The sequence below is a fragment of the Rhamphochromis longiceps genome, linkage group LG10, assembly GCF_057381845.1.
Source record: "Rhamphochromis longiceps isolate RC_006_pf linkage group LG10, R_longiceps_female_GT1.1, whole genome shotgun sequence".
NCBI lineage: Eukaryota > Metazoa > Chordata > Actinopteri > Cichliformes > Cichlidae > Rhamphochromis > Rhamphochromis longiceps.
This window is the reverse complement of record NC_140566.1, coordinates 31,948,454-31,969,435: the sequence shown is the minus strand read 5'-3', so window position 1 is coordinate 31,969,435 and position 20,982 is coordinate 31,948,454. Positions and strand designations below refer to the sequence as shown.

The following is a 20,982-nucleotide window of genomic DNA, read 5'->3' as shown; positions in this document are numbered from 1 at the left end:
ACCTGCAGTCTGTGGACAGGAGGGTGAGTAGGCTTTGCTTGGCTGTAAAAGGTCTAAAGCCACAAAGCTTGGAAACGACTTTTCTGCACCATCTGTTGTCATAACCTGCTCGCCATCGTGTGTGCCTCCTTCTGTCCCTCTCAGACCGAATCGCCCAGAACAGGAAGACTATCGTATGCCCGATGATTGATGTCATCGACCACGACAACTTTGGCTATGAAACACAGGCGGGCGACGCCATGCGAGGGGCGTTTGACTGGGAAATGTATTACAAGCGGATCCCGATCCCCACAGAGCTGCAGAAGGACGACCCCAGTGAACCCTTTGAGTGAGTGACTCTGATACTTGGTTAGGGATTTTTTTTTTTATACCCATTATCTGATTGTGCCATGACTAAATGCATGCATCTGTTCCATGGGTGACCCCAGTGGGACTTAAAGCTTTTCAACTGGGTTTGTCTGAGCTGTGCACCTCTGAATGATTTACACCACACCGTGTTTATTCACTGAAGGTCTTTGTCGGCACTGCTATGCTCATACACGCGTTTACACCTGAGTGTTGCATAGGATGGATACTAAAGCACTCGACTACTGCCCCATTAAGCTGCAAAACATGAAAATGAATTCCATTTCCAAAGTGGATAAATGCCAAAATCCCAGTCTTACATTCCAGAGTGTACAGAGAAATGGAAGCTTTCTCGGATTTCAATGAACGAGTGTGGCGGTGAAGTGAAGCTGCCAGCTCGCTGTCTTAAATGTTGTCTCTGATTTTTAATGCCAGTACAATATCTATATCAAAAGCTATGTCATTATAAAAGACTGATTATGTTGCAGCACTGAACTATGACTTACTTGGTTTTTCTTGTCAGGTAGGGTTTATGAGTGGGAAAAGAGCGACATTCAGCTATTTTTATATTATTTTGCTACTTCAGTTAGGGCAGAGCTCTTCAAGGAATTACTTAACCTTTACTTTTAGCTGCTATTGTATTAGCTTTTATGCAGCAATAGCTTAAAAACAGATCTATGTAGATCTGTGAGTTCTAGAGTTAAAACAATTTAGAGATCGGTGGATATTTAGGTCATTTCACAGTCACCTCATGTTTTATACAGCATGACAATTCCAAAAAATGCAGTTTGTCAAATGGCCTCAAACTAAGTCAAACTCTAGCTAATAAGACGAAACTTTATAAAAATGAAATGGGAAGTGATTCATTTATTTATTTTTCTAACTCAGCCATATAGAGATATTGAGAGACGGGTGCCTTCGCTGGGCTGCAGCTCAGCTTATTCAAGTCATTAGGTCCACTTCCAACAAACACAGTTGGAAGTGGACCTTCCAACTGTGTTTGTGCTATTTGGAGCATTTGTAATGCAGTTGTCTGGCAAATCATGTGGCCCACTGTGTGGTTAATTGTACTAAAAACCCACTGAAAATGTCTATGCTTCAGGTTTGGTGAGTGAAATTCTACCCAATTATTTGTACCTGCAGTAATTAGCAGGTATTGGTGTCTGTGTTGGACCCATGTGGTGCCTGGGTGCTCTTTGCACTAATTGACATTGCTAGCTTAGATGATAACTGGCACTCGACTAGGGCTGGGCCATATCATACTGTTCACGGTAATACCGGTATAATGTTGGGCAAAGATAAGAAAATGAAATATCGCGATAGAATATGGGTAAAACGCGCAGGCGCAGTGCCTTTGTTTTCATACGCACATGGCGGAAAAAGCATGGCGGCGATGGAGAATGAGAAGGGCGAAAGTGGATCGTTGAATGAAACGGATGAACCAGAATTGGTTTGTAAAAATGCTCCAACTTCAGTGGTGTGGAACTGGTTTAGCTTTCGTCCGTCAGATACACAACAAAGCACTATTTTTGGTAGAGCATGCTAGCGGGCCGTTGTTGTTACCGTATTTTTTTTGGAAAATACGGCGCACTTAAAATCAATCCTTTAATTTTTCTGAAAATCGACAGTGCCCCTTATAATCCCGTGTGCCTTATGTATGACTTCTGGTTGTGTTTACTGACCTCGAAACGATTTTATGTACACGGCGCTCAAAAATCTGTCAAATGTTTCAGTACGACTTTGCTGAGCTACGAAGCCACACCGCGGCGTAATTGTCGGAGCATTACGGCTGTCATAGGCAGGCGCCTCGCGGAGTGATACGTACTGTGCTTCAACATAATGTTACCGTATTGTGTGTGTATAACCTCTTTTTAAGTTTTGTGCATATTACACATGGTTATGCTGAGGATATGTCGGCCAGTTTCCACTGGAAACGCCTTTTGGTTAAACTGTCAGCAAGGAATTTGCATTTGCACTGTTACATTTTTATATAACTTTAATGCACATAAAAAAAAAAACAGCTGCTTGTTTAAGTGAAAATACATTGATGTTTTTTGTTTTGTTTTTGTTTTTTGCACCAATAAAGTTGAGGAGTTGTAAAGTATTTTGTCTAGTGTGAATTATGTCGTCAGTTATATCGTTATCGCAAATTTTCAAATGTATATCGTGATAAATATTTTTGGTCATATCGCCCTGCTCTACACTCGACCCTCTCCCTTAAAAGCAGGATCCTAAAAAAACAAACAAAAAACATATTGGTGATGACCACGATGCTGAAAGTGAACATCACAACCCAATGAGTGACATCATTGTGACTACAGTTGTCCCTCATATGGAGTTTTTTTAAATTGTTTATGTTGACGTTTCAAGCTGTTGGTTGGACAGAATGAGCTGAGACATTTTTGTGTGTGTGTTGTTATTTTTTGATAATTTGTGAGTCTCTTGTTTAAATGATTGGCTGCACATGTAGTTAACCATTTGAGTGTTGTCTATAAAGTTTCTTTTAAACAAAGATCAGTCACAGATTAATGTGTTTACAGTGTCATTGGATATTATTGGAATGTTTTGACCTTACAATATAAAGTGCCTTGAGGTCACTTTTGTTGAATTGATTCCCCGGCAACACTGCCTCTCTGCAAAGAAGCCTAATAGGTTTTTGCCATACTTTCTTCCCCTTTCTGTACCTTTTAAGTAATGGACGCTGAAATAAATAAATAAATAACCAAATAACTGCATGGGATGCCAAACACTCCATTTGTGAGCTTTGAGGGATTAGTTAGACATTTGTCTATGTTTGGATGCCAGAGAATATTTGACTATCCTGGGGAAATGCTGTAGGCATGATCAGGCGGTGATGCAGGAGGATAAGAAACTAAAGAAGAAATGAGCTGCAGAACAATCAGAATCAATCCTCATTTCGTGAATTAGTCTGCTCTTCTTACCCAATGAAATGACCTTCATCAGTGCAAATCCAATTTGAGTCGCAAAGATTTTCATTTTCACTCTGACATTGCAGCAGTGGAGAACGAGGCATGGTGGGCTGGCAAAATCCATCTCGGAGGTGTGCGTGCGTGTGTGTTTGAGGGTAATGGAGTATGATTTTTATCTCCGTCCTCATGCCTCTGTCACTGTCCCTGTCCCTTTTGTTAATGCCATCAACACTCCCTTCATTTGTCTCTCCCCCCCCCCCCCCCCCCCCCCCCGCTCTCTGTCTCTGTCTCTCTCTCTCTCTCTGCTTCTTTAAGTTTCATTTAGCAGTTAGCTCAGGCTAACAAGGTCAGTAGACTGAAATGGAGAATATCAACTTGAGCATTTGTAGTTTAATCTCAGTTGTTTGTTAGAAAGACCTGGACCATGCTGTCCTTTACCTCAAATACACCCAGAGATTCTGTTCCTTTGTAGGAATTGATACTTTGTCTGAGAAGATGGTCTAAAACGAGCAAACTTACCATTCATCAGTTGCAGTTAAAACAATAAATAAAAGTACAAAACTAACAGGACAATAAATATAATTTTCACAGGTCTGACAAATGCTGTTAACAACTTTGCCAAAATCAAATGTAACTTAAAGGTTATGAAATCATGATTTAATTTAAACATAATTGTTGTGGTATCATCAATCTGATTTACTCTGACAGCAGTCAAATGGGTACAGAGATTTTATATTCTGGCAAATGTACATGTTGAGCCCAGTACTTTACTTATGGTATTGCATTTTCTTGCTGCTTCTGGCCTGTTAAGGTCACTTTAGTCGATGCCGGTCAATATTAATTCAGTAGAGCTGCTCTGTGGCGGAGGGCTGAAGTCTGTACTGTGCAAATCCAATTTGCCATTTCCATTTCTATTGTGATTTTCTTTTATTGAAAAGAAATAAAGTTTAATGTTGACATGCGTAGGAAGGTAATTACAGGCATTCAGAGTGGTGGAATTTCCGTTCTCGTCTTTAAACACTACAGCAGTGTTTCGCAAACCCGGCTGGACAAATTTGTGGCCACCATCACACCGGTCGATGTTCAGCTTGCACTTCACAGTGTGGGTGAACAGGTAATCAAAAAGAGTCTGTATGGGGTCCTGGTACTAGCAGATGGTCTGCAGACTTTCACTGTGTTTGTGTCTGTTCAATATAAAGTAATGACATTTTTAAAGTAAATAGACTGTGCTGTCTGCACATGAGACTGGGACCCACGCTCTGGACAGATTGTTTTTAGTGTGCTACAACACTGAATTACGTTGACAAGGCGAAGATGGACCCACATTACAAAAGCAAAGAGGATCTTCGGTAGTGCTGGCTATCCACTTCATCCATCTTAAAAGGTTGACCGAGTCAGGTAAAGCATGAGATACTTAAAGACCTTTCAGGTAGTGATTGATCTGGAAATGGATCAGAATATATTTTTGTTTATTTTGTGGTTATTATCAAGAGATTGGGGTATTTTTGTCCCCCCTTTCTTGTACTTTATCCTCACTATAGAAGAACCATGTTATGGAGAGACACATTGACCCAAAAATAATGACGTTAACTGTGGTTCTGCACAGTTGCTACTCCTCTAAAAACCACAGTACTAAGAGCAGTGATGGGATTAACGGTGTTGCTTTTTTTCAGTAAGGAGTAATCTAAAGAATTACTATTCCTGTTGTTACAACGCCGTTACAGTTACTAACAAGAAAATGCGGTGCGGTCGCGTTACTATTTTTCAACAAACAGACGGTTGAAGCTGTGTTCAGCTTACTGCAGTTTATATCAGTTGCACGGAAGTAGCTGTAAGTAATCTGGGCGCTACAGCTTTAAGCAGCTGTGCGCGCTCCCGCGGGCGGCAATCACTGTCTGGTAGACGATCACTTTTTGGCACAACACCTGGGGCTAAAGGGGCAAAACAATCGCATGAGTGCTGCTGTTTGTCTGAGGAAGAATAAAGTAGTCGTGGTAAGCCAATCACATGACCACTTTAAGATGACAAAGCAACAAGGTGAGAGAGAGAGAGAGAGAGAGAGATAAAGACAGCAGAAAAAGAGAGAGAGCGAGTTTTGAGATGTGAGAGATTTGTGATGTTCAGCGTGTTTGGAGTGTGTAGTTACTGTGATGTCTTGTAGTGTTGTGGATAGTTTTGTGTTGCGTCAGAACAATGAGGCGACTGCTGTCTGCAGGTAGAAACAGGAGTGATACACCTGCTGCTGTCAGACCTGCAGGTAACAGGCTGTGATGTTCTCCTTTATAGTGGACAAATTATTTTTTTGAAGTGGCACAAATAATTTGTGTGGCATCTTATTGAATGCAGAACAGCTGATTGTTCTGTAAATGGTTTGAAATGGTTATAAAAAAAAAGGTCAAAGGTAAATGGCTGCAAATAACTTTGTTGTTTGCAAAACTTGTGCATAGGATTTTGAAATTGACAATTTATATTTGCATTTAAAGTTATGAAATATGATCCATTAAACATGTTTGTGGTTGTCAGAGTAAAAAATATAACTTTTTCTACTCGGATTTTATGTTTTTTGTGTGATTTCTAGATCAATTGTGTTAATACAGTTTGTCAAAATGAAAACATAACTGTAAATTCAGACACGTGAGGTTGTGCTGAAAAGAATGATACCAAACAAGGGAAAGTAAATAGTTTTTAAAGGTGAAATGTAGAGGGAAAATCAGAGAGAGAGAGAGAGAGAGAGAGAGAGATTTTTTTTAAGTAACGCAAACGTTACTTTTCTTGAAGAAGTAACTATAATTAATTACCGTAATTGTCGGGCTATAAGCCGCTACTTTTTGCACAAGCTTTGAACCCTGCGGCTTTTAGTCAGGTGTGGCTTTTCTATGGATTATCCATGATTTTTGTCATATCGTAAGACGACTTGTTTTGTTTGTTCCGCTGTTGTACGGCACTACGTTGCCTGGCGGAAGGGCATGTGATCAGACACACAGTATCGGGTTCAAGAGAGGTATGTTGGTCACATGTCCATCCGCCAGCCAACATAGTGCCGTACAAGTAGCGCGATAAACTTGCAAAAAGCAAGTTATGCCCAACTCCACCGGTGGAATCTGACAGCGTGGAAAAGTGTGAAAACATCCACGATCACCAACGGATTTCGAAGGGCTGGACTGCTGCATGATGGAGAGGAGGACACCGCCACGGCCCTTCAGAGGGTGTTCGACTCTGACACTGACAACGAGGATTTCTTTGGTTTTGAAAGTGACAACGAAGGAAAGAATCTGAGTGTGGATGACGAAGCCACCCTGAGCCTGTTCATATCCAACACTGGAGAAGAGGACTTTGGTGGTTTTAGTGGGCAGGAAGATGATGGTGAATGACTGACTTTTCTTCTTGTTAAAGCTGTGTCACTGCAACTGAGCCTAAAAGGTAGTCCAATCTATTTTTCTGGTGTGCTGTAGGTTATTGTTATGTACTACATTTGTTACTCATTCATGAAGCACAGTACATGTTTCGTACTTGTAATTACTGCTACTTGTACATATACCTGAAAAGTTATGCAAATATGTACCCATAACTTGATTTTCAAAATATTAATAAAAGGGGTGTCTCCAAACAGCCATCTCTTTCCTGACAATTCGCTTTGTGCATATTCTCTTACATATGATAAGTCAACATTGAAACACCTGCGGCTTTTAGTCAGGTGCGGCTAATGTATGTACAAAACAGGATTTTCCCCTGATTTTAGCTTGTGCGGCTAATATTCAGGTGCGCTCTGTAGTCCAGGAAATACGGTACTTTTTCAAAGTAACTTGCCCAACACTGCCAAATAGTCAAGGCACCTAACTGTAAACCCACAATTGTTAATCCCATGTTTCAATGAATGAGATGTTTAGTTTGGCTTTAGAGATACAGATAACTTTGACACAGGTGGTGCTGAATAGAGGAACTAATTCGGGAACGCCAAAGTCAGTCATAAATTCATAAATTCATTTCAGCCACTGGTGTTGGGGGTCTTGTCAAAGCTGATGGAAATGTGAATACTCCATGTAATACCATTTGGAGACCAACCAGTAACTGTCACTGACTTCATTTTTCAGCCCTCAGCCATGATGGGCTGCTAGAGTATTGTGTTGACTTTAAAGCTCATAAGAACTGAAAAAGTCCTGTTTGCCCAATATACTGTGTTACTGAAGTGATTTATGTTTCAGTTAATCACTGCATGCATTTTTCATTTCTCTAGCAAAATATAAAGAAATGAGGGGCATCTCAAGACTTTTGCACAGTACTGTGTATACGAAACGCTGATTAAATTATATGCCTGAATAAAATGAATTAAATATGTCCTCCCAAAACGGTTTTTTTTTCCTTCCACAAACAGATTTTTTTTTCTGCACAGCGGCAAAACAAAGTAGTTGCTAAGCAACTCAGGAGCAGCAGTGTGAGTAGTGACTGGGTCAACTCATTATCATTTTAAATTAAGTGTTTTGCAGCAACAGGGTTTTTTCTGGCTTTGAGTAGTGGCTCCCTGTTTGAAAGAGAATGGAATTCATTGTTTTCAAGAGGTCTTTGTGAATGTTCACGTGTGTGTTCAGGCATTTGTGAGAAACAAACACGACAAATGACCACGAAATGATGAATTAGAGGTTCCACAGAATCTGACAGATACGGAAGCTGAATTCAGTTTTATAATACAGGTATTAATTGGACATTCATGCATAGAATAATATGTCAGATGTATTCAAAATTGCATATAGAATTAAGTGAAATGCCCTGTTTTTCTTTGGTGTGCAGTATATCTGATGATGCTAACCAAATGTGGATTTTGTTTTCAATTTAATTTTATATGAATCAAAGATTTAGCAATGTATAATAATATCCTACAGTCCAAAAACAGCTTTTTGATCTCATAGACAAAGACAATGTACTGTCAAGTCAGTCCACCATGACATTGGACAAAATCTAAACAAATCAAGCCATTAAAACTCAATTCCAAACATTAGAGGCTGTACAGGTGCAGTCATTAATACCATACACTAGGGCTGGGCAATATGACCCAAAATTCATATATCGATATTTTTTTAAAAAACCTCTATATATCGCCCAGTCCTACCATACACTACAAATTATAATTGACTGTGAAGTCAATGACCAGTTCTTGAGGGGGAGGCTGCAATTGAAACAATCAAAAGCTGCTGATCCATTGACCTAGTCAAGCTAATTGATACGAATGGAATAGATGAGACTATCTTGAATGGGACATGGTTTGTTTCCATCACCTGAAGCATTTTAAAGCATCTGCACCTGAGATGATGTCGCCTGGCCTGGCGTACAGTGGAGTGCAACTGGCTCCCAGGCAAAATCAATAATTGTTTTATTATGTTTTATGCTTGTTAGCAGTATAGTTGAACATACATGTGGTTGTTACCCTGCCAGATTAAACTTTAACTTGTGGTTAAGCGATCTTCATATTGACTAGCTTGCGAGATGTCAGTGCTGTCATTCCCAAAAGCCGCTGGGTTTCCTTCCACGCAACTCTGGGAAGAGTGTTTGTGTTTTCTCCCTCCGGTGAACAAGAGCTAACAATCACCACCCCATAAATCAGTGCCCACGCAGTGTCTACGCTCTCTTTGCTAAACTCACAGTCTGCTGACCATACCCACCATCAGCACTCACACACAGACATGCAGCACTGTTTCTCTGTGCCCCTGCAGCTACTGTTGTTCACCCTTTGTCCTGTGATGAAAGTCTGTCTGGTGCATTTTATGGCCTTTACGACGCTTAATGTGTGATTTAGGCTCAGTCTCGTTTCCATTTTAGTTTTTATCACTACGATCACAAAGCTGGTTGTTAAGGAGCAGTTACGCATTACGGTTTATATTCACCGTTACCACCATAATACATACTTGGACTAACGGTAAAAAAAATGGAAAAGTGCTGCTGGTAAGAGGCAGATTAACTTCCATGTGAAATTTCTTTGATTTAATGATTAATTTAAGGGGAAAAAAGCCAAAGTTGGCAAGCGATCTCTCTGAACACTGATGGGACCTGAGATTATGGTCCAAGCCCATCATATCGTCCATGCTAACCGCTCTAGACTCATAATTCACTAACAATAGTATCCACCTTGGTTGCAACAAAGACAAACGTGGTGTTTCAACATGAGAATGATTGGAAAATTAATTCTGTAGTCCTCAAATTTATTTTCCTTTTATACCCTTTGCTATTAATTCCCATACTGCTACAATTTGGATTAAAATAAAAATAAAGCTCTGAAATTCTGAGCACTAGTGTATCACTAGATAATAACTCTGGGCACAAATGCCTTGTAATGTTTCAGGAAATAGAAGGAAACGAGGCTTTTCTTGGATTTATAATGCTCTCTGTGAGGTTATGTTCTCACCTGTCTTGCATTATTTAATAGTTCAATACAGAATATTCCCCGTGGATAAAACTTTTCTTTCTCTGCCCGCCTGCTCCTCCCGTTTTCCTCTTGTTGTTGTCGGTGTCCTGATGAGAAGCTGTTCGATATTTTACGTTCAGTTTTGCTGCAGGGAGAAGCTCCCACTGCACTCTGAGCTGAGGACTATTATGTTGTTTGGCACTGCTGAGCTTGTCATCCCAGTCAGTATTCTCACTGGTTCAGATGGGTTAATTGGTTTTGTGCTGTGAAGAGTGTCACTGGGTTGCCACACACACGTGGGGATGTGAAAAACACAGCTCTGGAGTGGGATAGAGCCGGAATTCTCTAACACACTTTTCTGTTTATTTAATCCTGTGTGCATTTAGCAAGTCACGGGATGTTCAAACCTGGCACTTTATGTGTGTGGCTAGCCTGGAAGATTTGAAGTCATTTTAATACTTCCTGTTGTATTCCAATATATGCTCAACTGTGCCTTTGTGTCTTTTAGGTCTCCAGTGATGGCAGGTGGACTGTTTGCTGTCGACAGGAAGTGGTTCTGGGAGCTCGGGGGATACGACACCGGTCTAGAGATTTGGGGAGGGGAGCAGTACGAGATATCCTTCAAGGTAAAAAAAAAAAAAAAAAAACAATTTAAAAAGAGAAGAGTGCACACAAGTGCAGTGTAGCGTCGAAAATAATCAATAAAATCACTTTGACGTCCGTGAAGAAAGCTGACTTGATTCCCAAGACGTGTTGGTCCTGGTTTAATGTTTGGATTCAGGCATTTCAGTTTGGTACTGAATATACTAAACCCAGGGTTATGAACTGTGTGTGTGTGTGTGTGTGTGTGTGTGTGTGTGTGTGTGTCTGTGAGAGCAGAAAATGACAGCACTGAAACCTCAGTCATGCTTGTCACTGACTCATGATCTTGTAAAAATTGCTTTTTTCCTATTATTTAAAAATTTGTATCCAAAAGTCACATGACTAATAAGTCATAATAAAACTGTATAGAAGTGATGACATCATTCTTGGCAAAGAAATTCATTTGAAATTGAGATTACAGTGTTGAATCATTCTCTAGTATTTTGGTGCAAAATCTCCCTTATGCATTCAGCTGGGTTGAGATTTAGAGACCATGAAGGTCAAATTGCATAATTCACATCATTTCATAAACCTCAAGCCATCCAGTGAGCCCTGGTGCCCTCGGATTACCTGTGTCCTGTTTCGTCATAGGATAAAGATGATCACGCTTCTAAGAGGACCCAAAATGCTTGCTGTCAGAGCGCCTCAGAACTTTTATGGTTTTCTTGTGGAATTCCTTTGACCTGCCAGTTTTTAACAGACAAGTCAAATCATCCATTAGCAGGAAGCAGTGGTGATTCAGGAGACTGGGGTCAGTAAGAAAACAACAGTTAGACTGTATGCTGTCTAGCTTTTTGCACATCCTCTAGCACTGAGAGTGGGCAGAGGAAGTGGTAGAAAGTATAGTCATCTGCAGTGACTCAGTGTTGCTGTCAAAGATTAAAGCCGAATAAGCCCAAAATCACCAACAAGTATATGAAATACTGTTTACTGATTCAAGGTTAGCCTGTGAAGGGGAAAAATTTGAAGTTCATGTGAGTACTGACATACTCAGAAAGCAGACACACTGGAAAAAAGAGGCTGTCAGGAGAGAATACGTGTTCATGGAGATATTGTCAAATTTGATGAAAATCAGAGAGCAGAGTGTTCAGAGGAAATGGGAACAGTAATGGCAAGGTGCAACAAAAGGAGAGGGTGGGGGGGATAATATCAGAATCAACAGGAAAGACCACGTCATTGTCACTAAATTGAGAATTGGTTACAGTCACTTCAAGAGATGTCAATGTCAGGAAAAGAGACGAAGGAGAGAGCTTGTGAAGAGAAAAGAGGCGAGAACAGGTTAGAATGCATTAGAAAGCAACTGGACTAAATAAAGACTGCAATAGAAATGGGCAGACCTGGATGAGAAGAAGATAGTTGCACAACTTAAATTGCTGTAAAGCTATTAAGAAAAGAGGTCTTGTTGCTAAGTGCAGGAGTAAATGAAACATTTTTCATTTTTCCTGAACCACCTCCTTCTTAATAAGCGCTTACTGATTTTAATGCTCATATGCTCAGCATTACTATATTTTGACATTAAACAGCTTTTAAAGAATTTTGGTCCCATGTGCTTCCCTCTCTTTGGTTTTCCCCGTATCTCTTTAACTAAGCAGCTAAAAGACTTGTAAAGCAAATGGTGCTTCCCTCATTGTGGTTTCAACTCATGAGCCAAATATAATCTGTTGCATCTACAACTCTCCACATTAATCATACTCAGAAGTCCCTATTAGATTATGTTTTTGTCTGGTACTTCACCATGAATTATTCTACAACACAGCCATAACTGCTTGCGACTTGGCCAGTATGTTAAGCAGTGGTCTCCCCCTCCTCTCTGTGTGCGCCGGACAGACAAAACGGCCCGTCACAATAATTGAATTCTGGTTTGAATGAGTAAGGACTTTTGTCGTCTCACTCAATTAGACACAAAGGCCACTGCTGTGTAGTTTGATGAAATTGGACATATGCTCCTGTGTGATAGTACTGCGATTGTTCCTTAGAGTGAAATTTCCAGCACAGAGGCATTGTTGTTTATACAAATTGAACACTTAAATCTAATTTTCCATCAAAACAGTTTTACTTGTGACTGCCTCTTCATATTAACATAATGCCATTTTGCTATTGATACGGAATAAGAGAAATTTTAACGTATGCCTTGCATGAAATGTTGCCTATGTGAAAAGTTTTACTTTCACATAGGCAACATTTATGACCAAAGGGAAAAAAATATATATTTTTTACATCATTATATACATAGATTTACAAATTTATTAGAGCATCTGTCATAAAAACAAGGGAACACTATTAGTTAGTATACTATACAGAAATATTTCAAACATGTTTAAGACTAAAATTGTTACTATTTATTATATAAAACCAACTGAGTTCATATTCTTATAACTAAACTTGAGCCAGCATACTGGATGTCTCTGAGAAGTTGGAAATTAATCAAGCGTAATCTACTAAAACTGATTTTTAGATGAGTAAATAACTAATCTGGTCAAATTCATGGATAACAACAATTTTGAGCTTTTGCAAACTGCTGGATTAGTAAAGAGCAATATTGTTAGTTTAGGACAACCGTGGCATACATTTTAGATGGTGGTAATAATTTTGTAAACCAGCGGTCCCCAACCTTTTTTGTGGCACGGACCGGTTTATGTCCGACAATATTTTCATGGACCGGCCTTTAAGGTGTCGCGGATAAATACAACAAAATAAAACTAGTACCGGTACCGAAAAAAAGAAGATTTATTCATAACACACGTGAAAAGACCCAGGAAAACAGAGCTAACGATAAAAACGATAACAATAACACTGAAAACCGATAAAAACCCTGAAAATTATACATTTCACACCTGAGCCTCAACTCTCGCGGCCCGGTACCAAATGACTCACGGACCGGTACCGGTCCGAGGCCCAGGGGTTGGGGACCGCTGTTGTAAACGCAAAAACTCCTTGACAAATGCCCAAAAAAAAAAAATAAAAAAATAGTCAAAGCATCCATCCATCCATCCATTCGCTTCCGCTTTTCCTTTTCAGGGTCGCGGGGGGGCGCTGGAGCCTATCCCAGCTGTCATAGGGCGAGAGGCGGGGTACACCCTGGACAGGTCGCCAGTCTGTCGCAGGGCTAACACACAGGGACAGACAACCATTCGCACTCACATTCACTCGCACATTCACACAATGGCAATTTGGATTTTCCAATTAACCTATCCCCACAAGCTGCATGTCTTTGGACGGTGGGAGGAAGCCGGAGTACCCGGAGGGAACCCACACAAACACACAGAAAGACCCCAGCCTGATGGTGGAATTGAACTCAGGACCTTCTTGCTGTGCGGCAACAGTGCTAACCACCGTGCCACCGTGCTGCCCTGCCCTGTAGTCAAAGCATGCATTGATTTATCTCTAAGACTTTAATTCTGTTGGTAGAATATATATTTACATTATTATATTAGCATTAGTTCAGTCAAATAAATAACCATTTTTTCCACATCTCCACAAGTTTTTGGTTAGGTTCCTGAATTTCTTTCAGTGCTAAACATAAGCTGATACTATAATTTTGCATCAATAATCTCTTTGACTTATTTGCCCAGTTGCTCCGGTTGTCCGTAGTTACTTTGCAGACCTCAACTTGTCTGCAAACACTCACCAACTACTGGCCAAGCAGCAGTGGAACATGAGAAACACTTGAAATCACTCTGGTCAGTGTTCGCAAACAAGCTGGTGTCTTTCATGCAACTAGATGCAAACTTGGTCGCCATGATCACTTGCAGATCTCTGGGCCTGAGTGATGGAGGCCTAACAACTTAATGTCATCATACAGAGCCTAATCATGGGTTCTTTCACTTGCATCAACATCTCTTTGACTATAAATTTGTAGTTGCAGTTAAATGCTATCAAATGCAAGTTCAACACTTACCTTTTATCTATTGGACGTCACTACGGAATGACAAGAAAAATACTCCAGCTAAATGACGCACGAGCAAATTCAAAAGCACAATAATAATATACAGGGAGAAGCTAAACAATAAGGCAAAGGGTTGCTCTTAGGAGTGGTTGATCCATATGAACACTAAGAAAGGTCAAATGTTAAAAATAGTGCTGTCATCTCATTAAAATGACGTTTATGAGCTAACTGCGCTAACGCGTTGACACCGTGCAGCCCCACACGCGGGGCGATCTGCAGTAACTCTCTAACAGAGATTTGCCGCATTAATGCGGTTATGGCATTAACGTCATGTTAACGAGATTAATGTTGACAGCACTAGTTAAAAATAAAAATCCTTCAAAGATAAAGTGGGTTTAGTCTTTTGTTACTATTACATTACAGCGCTCCATGTTTTAGAGCCGCTGCATGCAGGAGACTGCAGCCTCATTGTTCTTGATACCGGTCAGAGGCTTGTAACAACCGCAATCAGTCGGATCACATGGTTGTATTACAAAACCTGTTTTTAAACAAACAAAATCATAAAGACTTTGTTTGATTCTAGCTATGCTACCATGTAGCTACAGCCAAGATAACTGCCACGTTTCTTACAAAATGCTGTTGTTGTTTCGTTCTTCTGACTGCTATCCTAGCCGTCGGTTATCTTTTTCACCTCAGTTTCTCTTTGTTCTTTTCAAGCTTGACTCTTGTCGTTGTTGCCCTCCCAGTTCTGTACATGGGTCTAGGTGTGGCTGTTGTGCCTTGGTTCATTTTAAAAAAACACAGTTCATTTGAATTCTGACATCAGCAGCATCAAAACTTGCTGCTGATCAGCAGATGAAGAGCTGTGGTTCAGTTTTCAGTTTAGAGGTGGTCTAAAAACAAATGTAGGAGGAAAAAATATATGAACTCACAACTTTAAACCATTTGCTGGCTGATGAACACTGCTGCCCGGCTGACAGCTGTGAAAGCTTGAAAGGAGTTTTATGAACCACACACACATTTTCTGTGCATCAGGCTTTACTAGCAGACACCATTCATCTTTAAATAAATGCGCCGTTCATTTTTTGCTTAATTGGGCAAGCAAACTCTGCATGAAAGGTTAATGGATTTAGTGACTAAAGCTTTGAGTTGGTAACAGGAAGATTGAGAGATTCTTGGGTGAGATTAGTTTTATTTGGACTAAAAAAAGAGACTCATTCTTCCATCATACTGTTGTTGCTATAGCGTTTCCTTCCCTCTTTGTCCTTTTAAATGAAAAGACATCAAAGCCCTTCAAGAGACATTTGCAATGCTGATTTGTTAAAAATAATTTAAGAGCTACATTGCTTTCATCCATGTTTACTCGTTTGCATTCTTTTCCCGGGTCCTTTTTGTTGGTATGCTAGATTTCTTGGCATGCTAGATTTCTTGGCATCTTCTCCTAAAAAACATCGATCCGTAGCACCACTGCAGTTGGAGTGCAGAGCCAAAATATCTTCTTAATACATTAAGAAGGATTCCCTTTCTCTCATTAAGGTAACCATTCCTCACTTTACTTTTCAGATGTAAGTTAGTGCCAAAAGTCAGGTATAATCAGATTGATTATGTGTATGGAATTATATTATTGAGGTGTTGGGGCCTTCAGCATTATGCCAGTGTAATTGCATTCTATAATTTGTTTTTGAAAGGAGCTATATAAACAAGATGGTACTTTAAAAGGACACAGCTTTTAAAGCTGCTCTGGGCCGCCGTGCTGTGGTTTCTGGTGTTCATGTTTTGAGGCGAGCAGATTGTAGAGGTTGAGGTGTTAGAGGTGAGTGATAAGACTTTTAATTTAATCTGACTGCCACTGAACCCGAGCTCTTGATCCCTCCTGCGGTGGGGCGCCCCTGTTATTAAGCTCAAGTGCTTCAGTGCAGGGATAAAGGGGATGGAAGGCACCAGTGCAGCAGGTCAGACTTTTCCCCCCTACAGCACAGTGTGGAGAGGGTAGATTCAATCTCTTATTTCCCCCGATTCTGTTTGTCCAAGCTGGAGCGATGCAACAAACTTGACAAGGAGTAATTGAATTGAAATAGCAGCCAGCTGATGTCCACTCTGGAGAATCGGGAGGGGAATGAGAGTATAACAACATTCAGGTGGGAAATTATAATTTTGCTCTCGTTACTATATGCCTGAGCTTAAATACAGCCTCTATCTTCATCACCAGAGAGGTTTCTTTCAGAAAATGTCTTGACCTTCAGCCGAAGGCAAGGAAGACTTTTCTAGATTAAAGTGTCTGAATTTCAAATTGTATAAAGACAGCATATTATGACTGTTATATCATCAGACGTTCAGGCTTCAGAGGTTCAAGTCACGACAGAAGTAGGAGGAATGCAAGATTTAGGCGGATATGGAGGACAGTGTGCTGTAAAGGTCATGGGAGGTTTTGGTGGAGATCTCATATAAAGTACACTCAATAAAATCTTACATAAATCTTAAATCCTGATTTAAAGTAGATGTATTTTAATCTGGCTTTTAGACAGATTTTGATCTTCTTCCCTAATCTCCTGAAATGCTTTGTCCATAATATTCATAATCAACTAGTATGTAAGCCTTAAACTGGCTAAACGGGCCAAATATTTATTGGTATTTCATTCACTGGTATTGATGTTAGTTTTCTAAGGTGCTATGAAAATGAGTTACACTAGTTTGTTTGGAAGAGCAGATTTTTGCATGTCTATATATAGACGAGAACACCTCTACAACCCACATGTCCCATCCGATCTCCTTAACTGGAACATCTAATTCCCAGTAGCTTGTGGAGAAGTCAGCAGCACACATTTCTAAGTAACATGTTGTAGCCTAAACACATCTGTATTGGATATTAGTTTGATCGTTATTGTGCAGCACACTGTGTTAATGTTTCAGCTGAATCTTTATTAGTTTTTTTTCTTGCATATTTTATCGACACGTTTATCTGTTAGTCAGATTGTGTTTGTGCATAATTGAGACTTAGATTAAGATCAGACTACATTTTATGGTTGATACCAAAACTCTGATAATTAGGTGGTAATTAATTAATAGGTGGTAATAATTAATTTCTTTCAACTGTTACACGTCTGCATCATTCAGCTAAATAAAAAACGGGTTGACATCAACAGCACACTGAGAGAATAAATTCAAAGCTTGTAATGTAAAAAAGATAATCCCGAACTCTTTGGGGTCAAAAGTTCATATAGTCAAACTTTTGACCCCAAAGTCTTCTCATTAATTTAAAGTGTCTAATCACTTAAATTCTAGTTTTAAATTACTAGATTTTCACACCCTGTAGACTTGAAAGGTAGCTCTGCTTTTGCTAAGTAGCATACCAAATCCAATTTGAGTCTTTGTCATTTAGCTAAGCATGATTGACTTGTCTCATTCTCTTCGGTGTAATTTCCTCTCTTTGGTCTCTGAAAAAAGTTCATGTGTTTCTAGATTGCACAAAGTTCTATCACCTCTGCAGTCCTTTATAAAATAGGATCCATATCTGTAGTTATTTGAAGTTTTCAACTCTCTTTGTGCTACTTGAACCTGCTGCTTTTGTTCCTCTCTCCAGGATTTCATGACCAAGTCAGCATACCTTGCACCCCTGTGCGTACCCTATACAGTCCCTACCCTTCTTCAGTTTAAAGGTCCCTCTCCTACTTCTCCCATTTATCCTTTTTTTTCCTTTTATGTTTTGACCTTGTCTACTCTCAGTTGCTTTTTCCTGGTCGTGTCTTCCCACATTTTGTCTTTCTCACATAGTTTGTTTCATCTCGGAAATGTTAACCTCATCTGCCCCTCTCAATTCCAGGCTGTTCAGTTACACAAATTCACTCTCAGATATGATCTTTATCACTGCTGAGTCCCCGTCTCTCTCTCTGTAGGTGTGGATGTGTGGTGGTCGGATGGAGGACATTCCTTGCTCCAGGGTTGGGCACATCTACAGGAAGTATGTCCCCTACAAAGTTCCTGGTGGTGTCAGCCTTGCCAGGGTAAGTCTCAGATCTGTCTTAAGCATTATGGGAAAGCTTGATGTTTTCCATTTCTGGTGCCTTGTATTTGTTCAGTGACCTCATGGTGAAATGTCTTGCCTTGTGCAGAGGTGTCGGTTAGGAATTTCTCACCTCAAAAACCCTTTCTTCTCTTTACTGTCCAAACAACAAAAGCCAATGCGCTTTGGAGCGCCACAAACATAATAACCAGTCAGTCTAGGTGGTGCTGAGCAGAGTGTAATGAATAACTACACAAAGTAAATGCAAAGGAAATCCATTAGTTTCTTTAATATGAAAGGAAACAAAATCCGAATCAGGTTTAAATAACTAAATATCAGTATCAGTCTTAATAATGCTGCATTGGTTGGGCTCTACAGATGTTGTGTGAAAATCTATAATGTGTATGACTTCAACTTTGGTCTCTAGTGTGAGTGTTAAACTCCTTCCAACCTCCAAAAGTGGATTTCTTCACGTCTCCGTCTACGCGCAATATTGATGTGTATTTGGACACAACTCGGTAAACAACAGACAGACAAAAATCGTGATCAGGGACATTAAATGTTGGGCCATCGTATAAAAACTGTTACACTGATTTGTGTTTTTGTGCATGAATGTATTAAAAGTTGCAGCTATTTCACAAACCCTGCTTTCGAACTCGGTTGACATGCATGACCTCCACCTGTTTCTTCATTTAACTCCATCATCTCAAAGTTCTTCATTTAAGTCTCTCAGTGAAATGGGGGAATGATCGTTGCCATGCACACACAAACATCAGCAGCCTGTGATTACTGCACTGATGGTGGCAGTTGGATACTTTTAACACATCGCTCAACCCTTCCTGGGAGGTTGCAGAAGCATTAGCATTAACAACTCCTATCTGTGACTGGGCGTAAAAACCCGATTACTATCCAAAATCTACCATCTACTCAATACTGAAGGCTAGCATTACATGAAAAGACCACTGAATTGCAAGCCGCTGTGAGTGTGATGCAGGCTTTTAGCAGCTTTTGTTTCCTTTACTTTGCATTTCTAAAAGTTGTCACCTACACACACAGCATACAACTTAGGGGAGCTAATTATGAGAAAATTCTTTCTTTATTCCATGGCAGCTTTAACACTGTGAAACAGTATGAGAAGTGTTAAAAATGGCTTTCTGGCCTGTAGCTGAACATTATTCATTATGCATGACTCAGCCTCATTCTGACACCTGGCTCTGTTTGGCTCAGATGAATATGTAATTAATCCCTTTGGCCTCGGTTTTTGCCTTCTTGGTCTGACCATTAGCCCCACAGTGAGGCTGTATTGAATACTGATAGCAAACAAACAGGCTGGTTTTAACAGTATAAAAGTATTGACTGTACCTGGGGCTGTTATGAATCTGGTTTTTGTTGATTTCTCTACTAGTTTACAAAGAATCAAATAATAATACAGGTTTTTATTTACTACTGACTTGCCCCATTAGACTAGATGAATTAGCGCGATCTTAGGTCAAGATAACTCTGAACACCAAAGGCTCTTTTTGTACCACACAGTGATGGCTGAAGTCACTGACCAACTGTTGTATTTCATTTTAATTTTTAATTTTGGTATTAGCTGGTATATTTTATTTTGGCCATGGCTTATTGTAAAAATGTAAATAATATAACAAAAAATCTTCATGTTCGGCATGTATGGCTCTTCATTTATATCTGTTTTCAAACACACCTGATAGAAGATCTGACGGAAAAAATGTTAGGAAGAGTGGAAGGTGTTTTTGTGTGTGTGTGTGTGTGTGTGTGTGTGTGTGTGTGTGTGTGTGTGTGTGTGTGTGTGTGTGTGTGTGTGTGTGTGAGAGAGAGAGATCTACAGAGCTTTTTTTGTATGTCAGCTTGGGGGGAGAAAAGATTGGCATTTTCTTGTTTTGTTTTTTAGTATATTTTTTTTCTCCACATGTCATTATCATGTAAGTCATTTTTAAAATGACTTACATGATAATGACACAAAGCGCTGTCACACACAAACAGCACTTTAAGATTTACCTCTGTTTTGTGGACCTTAGTTATCAGTTCAGCTCTAAAAGCATAAGGTTGGTTAGCACAATTTACAAAGTGCTCTTAAGCTGTTATTTTTTGTTTTGTTTTGTTTACTTTTTATTTGTGATTTTTCTTTTTTTAAACATTGGTGTGAAAAACACTGACCAGTGTTTAATAGACACTGAATAACATCCTTATATAAGTAAATACTTACTGTACATGGCTGGCAAATTTGAGAGTGCCCAAGTCTCATTACTATATATATACATGTTCACTTCCACAGACATGACCCCCTCCAAATGACAGTAACAATCACTGAGCGTATTTTGGATCATTTGTGTTGTCCAGACTCTTCAGTAGGGACTGGGGGGGAAAAAACAACAACAACTACAAAGAACTGCTTCTGTATATTTTATAATGGATTAGTTCTAAATTTATGAAGATAAATTTAGAAGTTCTAAATTTATGAGAATGTGTCAGTTGTTTTGGAAAACATAACTTCAAATATATCCTCCAACAAAACATTCAGAGAGATGGAGCTAGATATTTATTTCTATATATCATATCAAAATAAATCAAGTCAACTCGAGCTCTAGTATGATCAGCAAAATGATGGAAAATTTCATTTAGCAGCACAAGTATAATGTTGTGTGAGGAACACAAATCAATAGATTAGTGCAGGGGTGTCAAACACAGCAAACATAATCACGTAATCAAACAGCCCATTGCATGACTTTGCAAAGTGTGAAAACTGCCAAGGAGGGCATAAATT

The 20,982-nt window shown here is 39.6% G+C and overlaps 1 protein-coding gene and 1 long non-coding RNA gene across 2 annotated transcripts in view; one reads left to right on the top strand and one right to left on the bottom strand.

Annotated features, from left to right (window-relative positions):
- LOC146661223 (uncharacterized) overlaps positions 1-20,982 on the bottom strand; it is a 513,791-nt gene that overhangs the window by 357,674 nt on the left and 135,135 nt on the right. The window lies entirely within an intron of this gene.
- The window catches only part of LOC146661224 (polypeptide N-acetylgalactosaminyltransferase 10-like), a 133,145-nt gene that overhangs the window by 94,086 nt on the left and 18,077 nt on the right, over positions 1-20,982 (top strand). Inside the window, exons 6-8 of the mRNA XM_085421321.1 lie at positions 145-328; positions 10,178-10,295; positions 18,091-18,198. Coding sequence (XP_085277447.1) covers positions 145-328; positions 10,178-10,295; positions 18,091-18,198 — 410 coding nt within the window. The remainder of the gene's footprint in view (positions 1-144; positions 329-10,177; positions 10,296-18,090; positions 18,199-20,982) is intronic.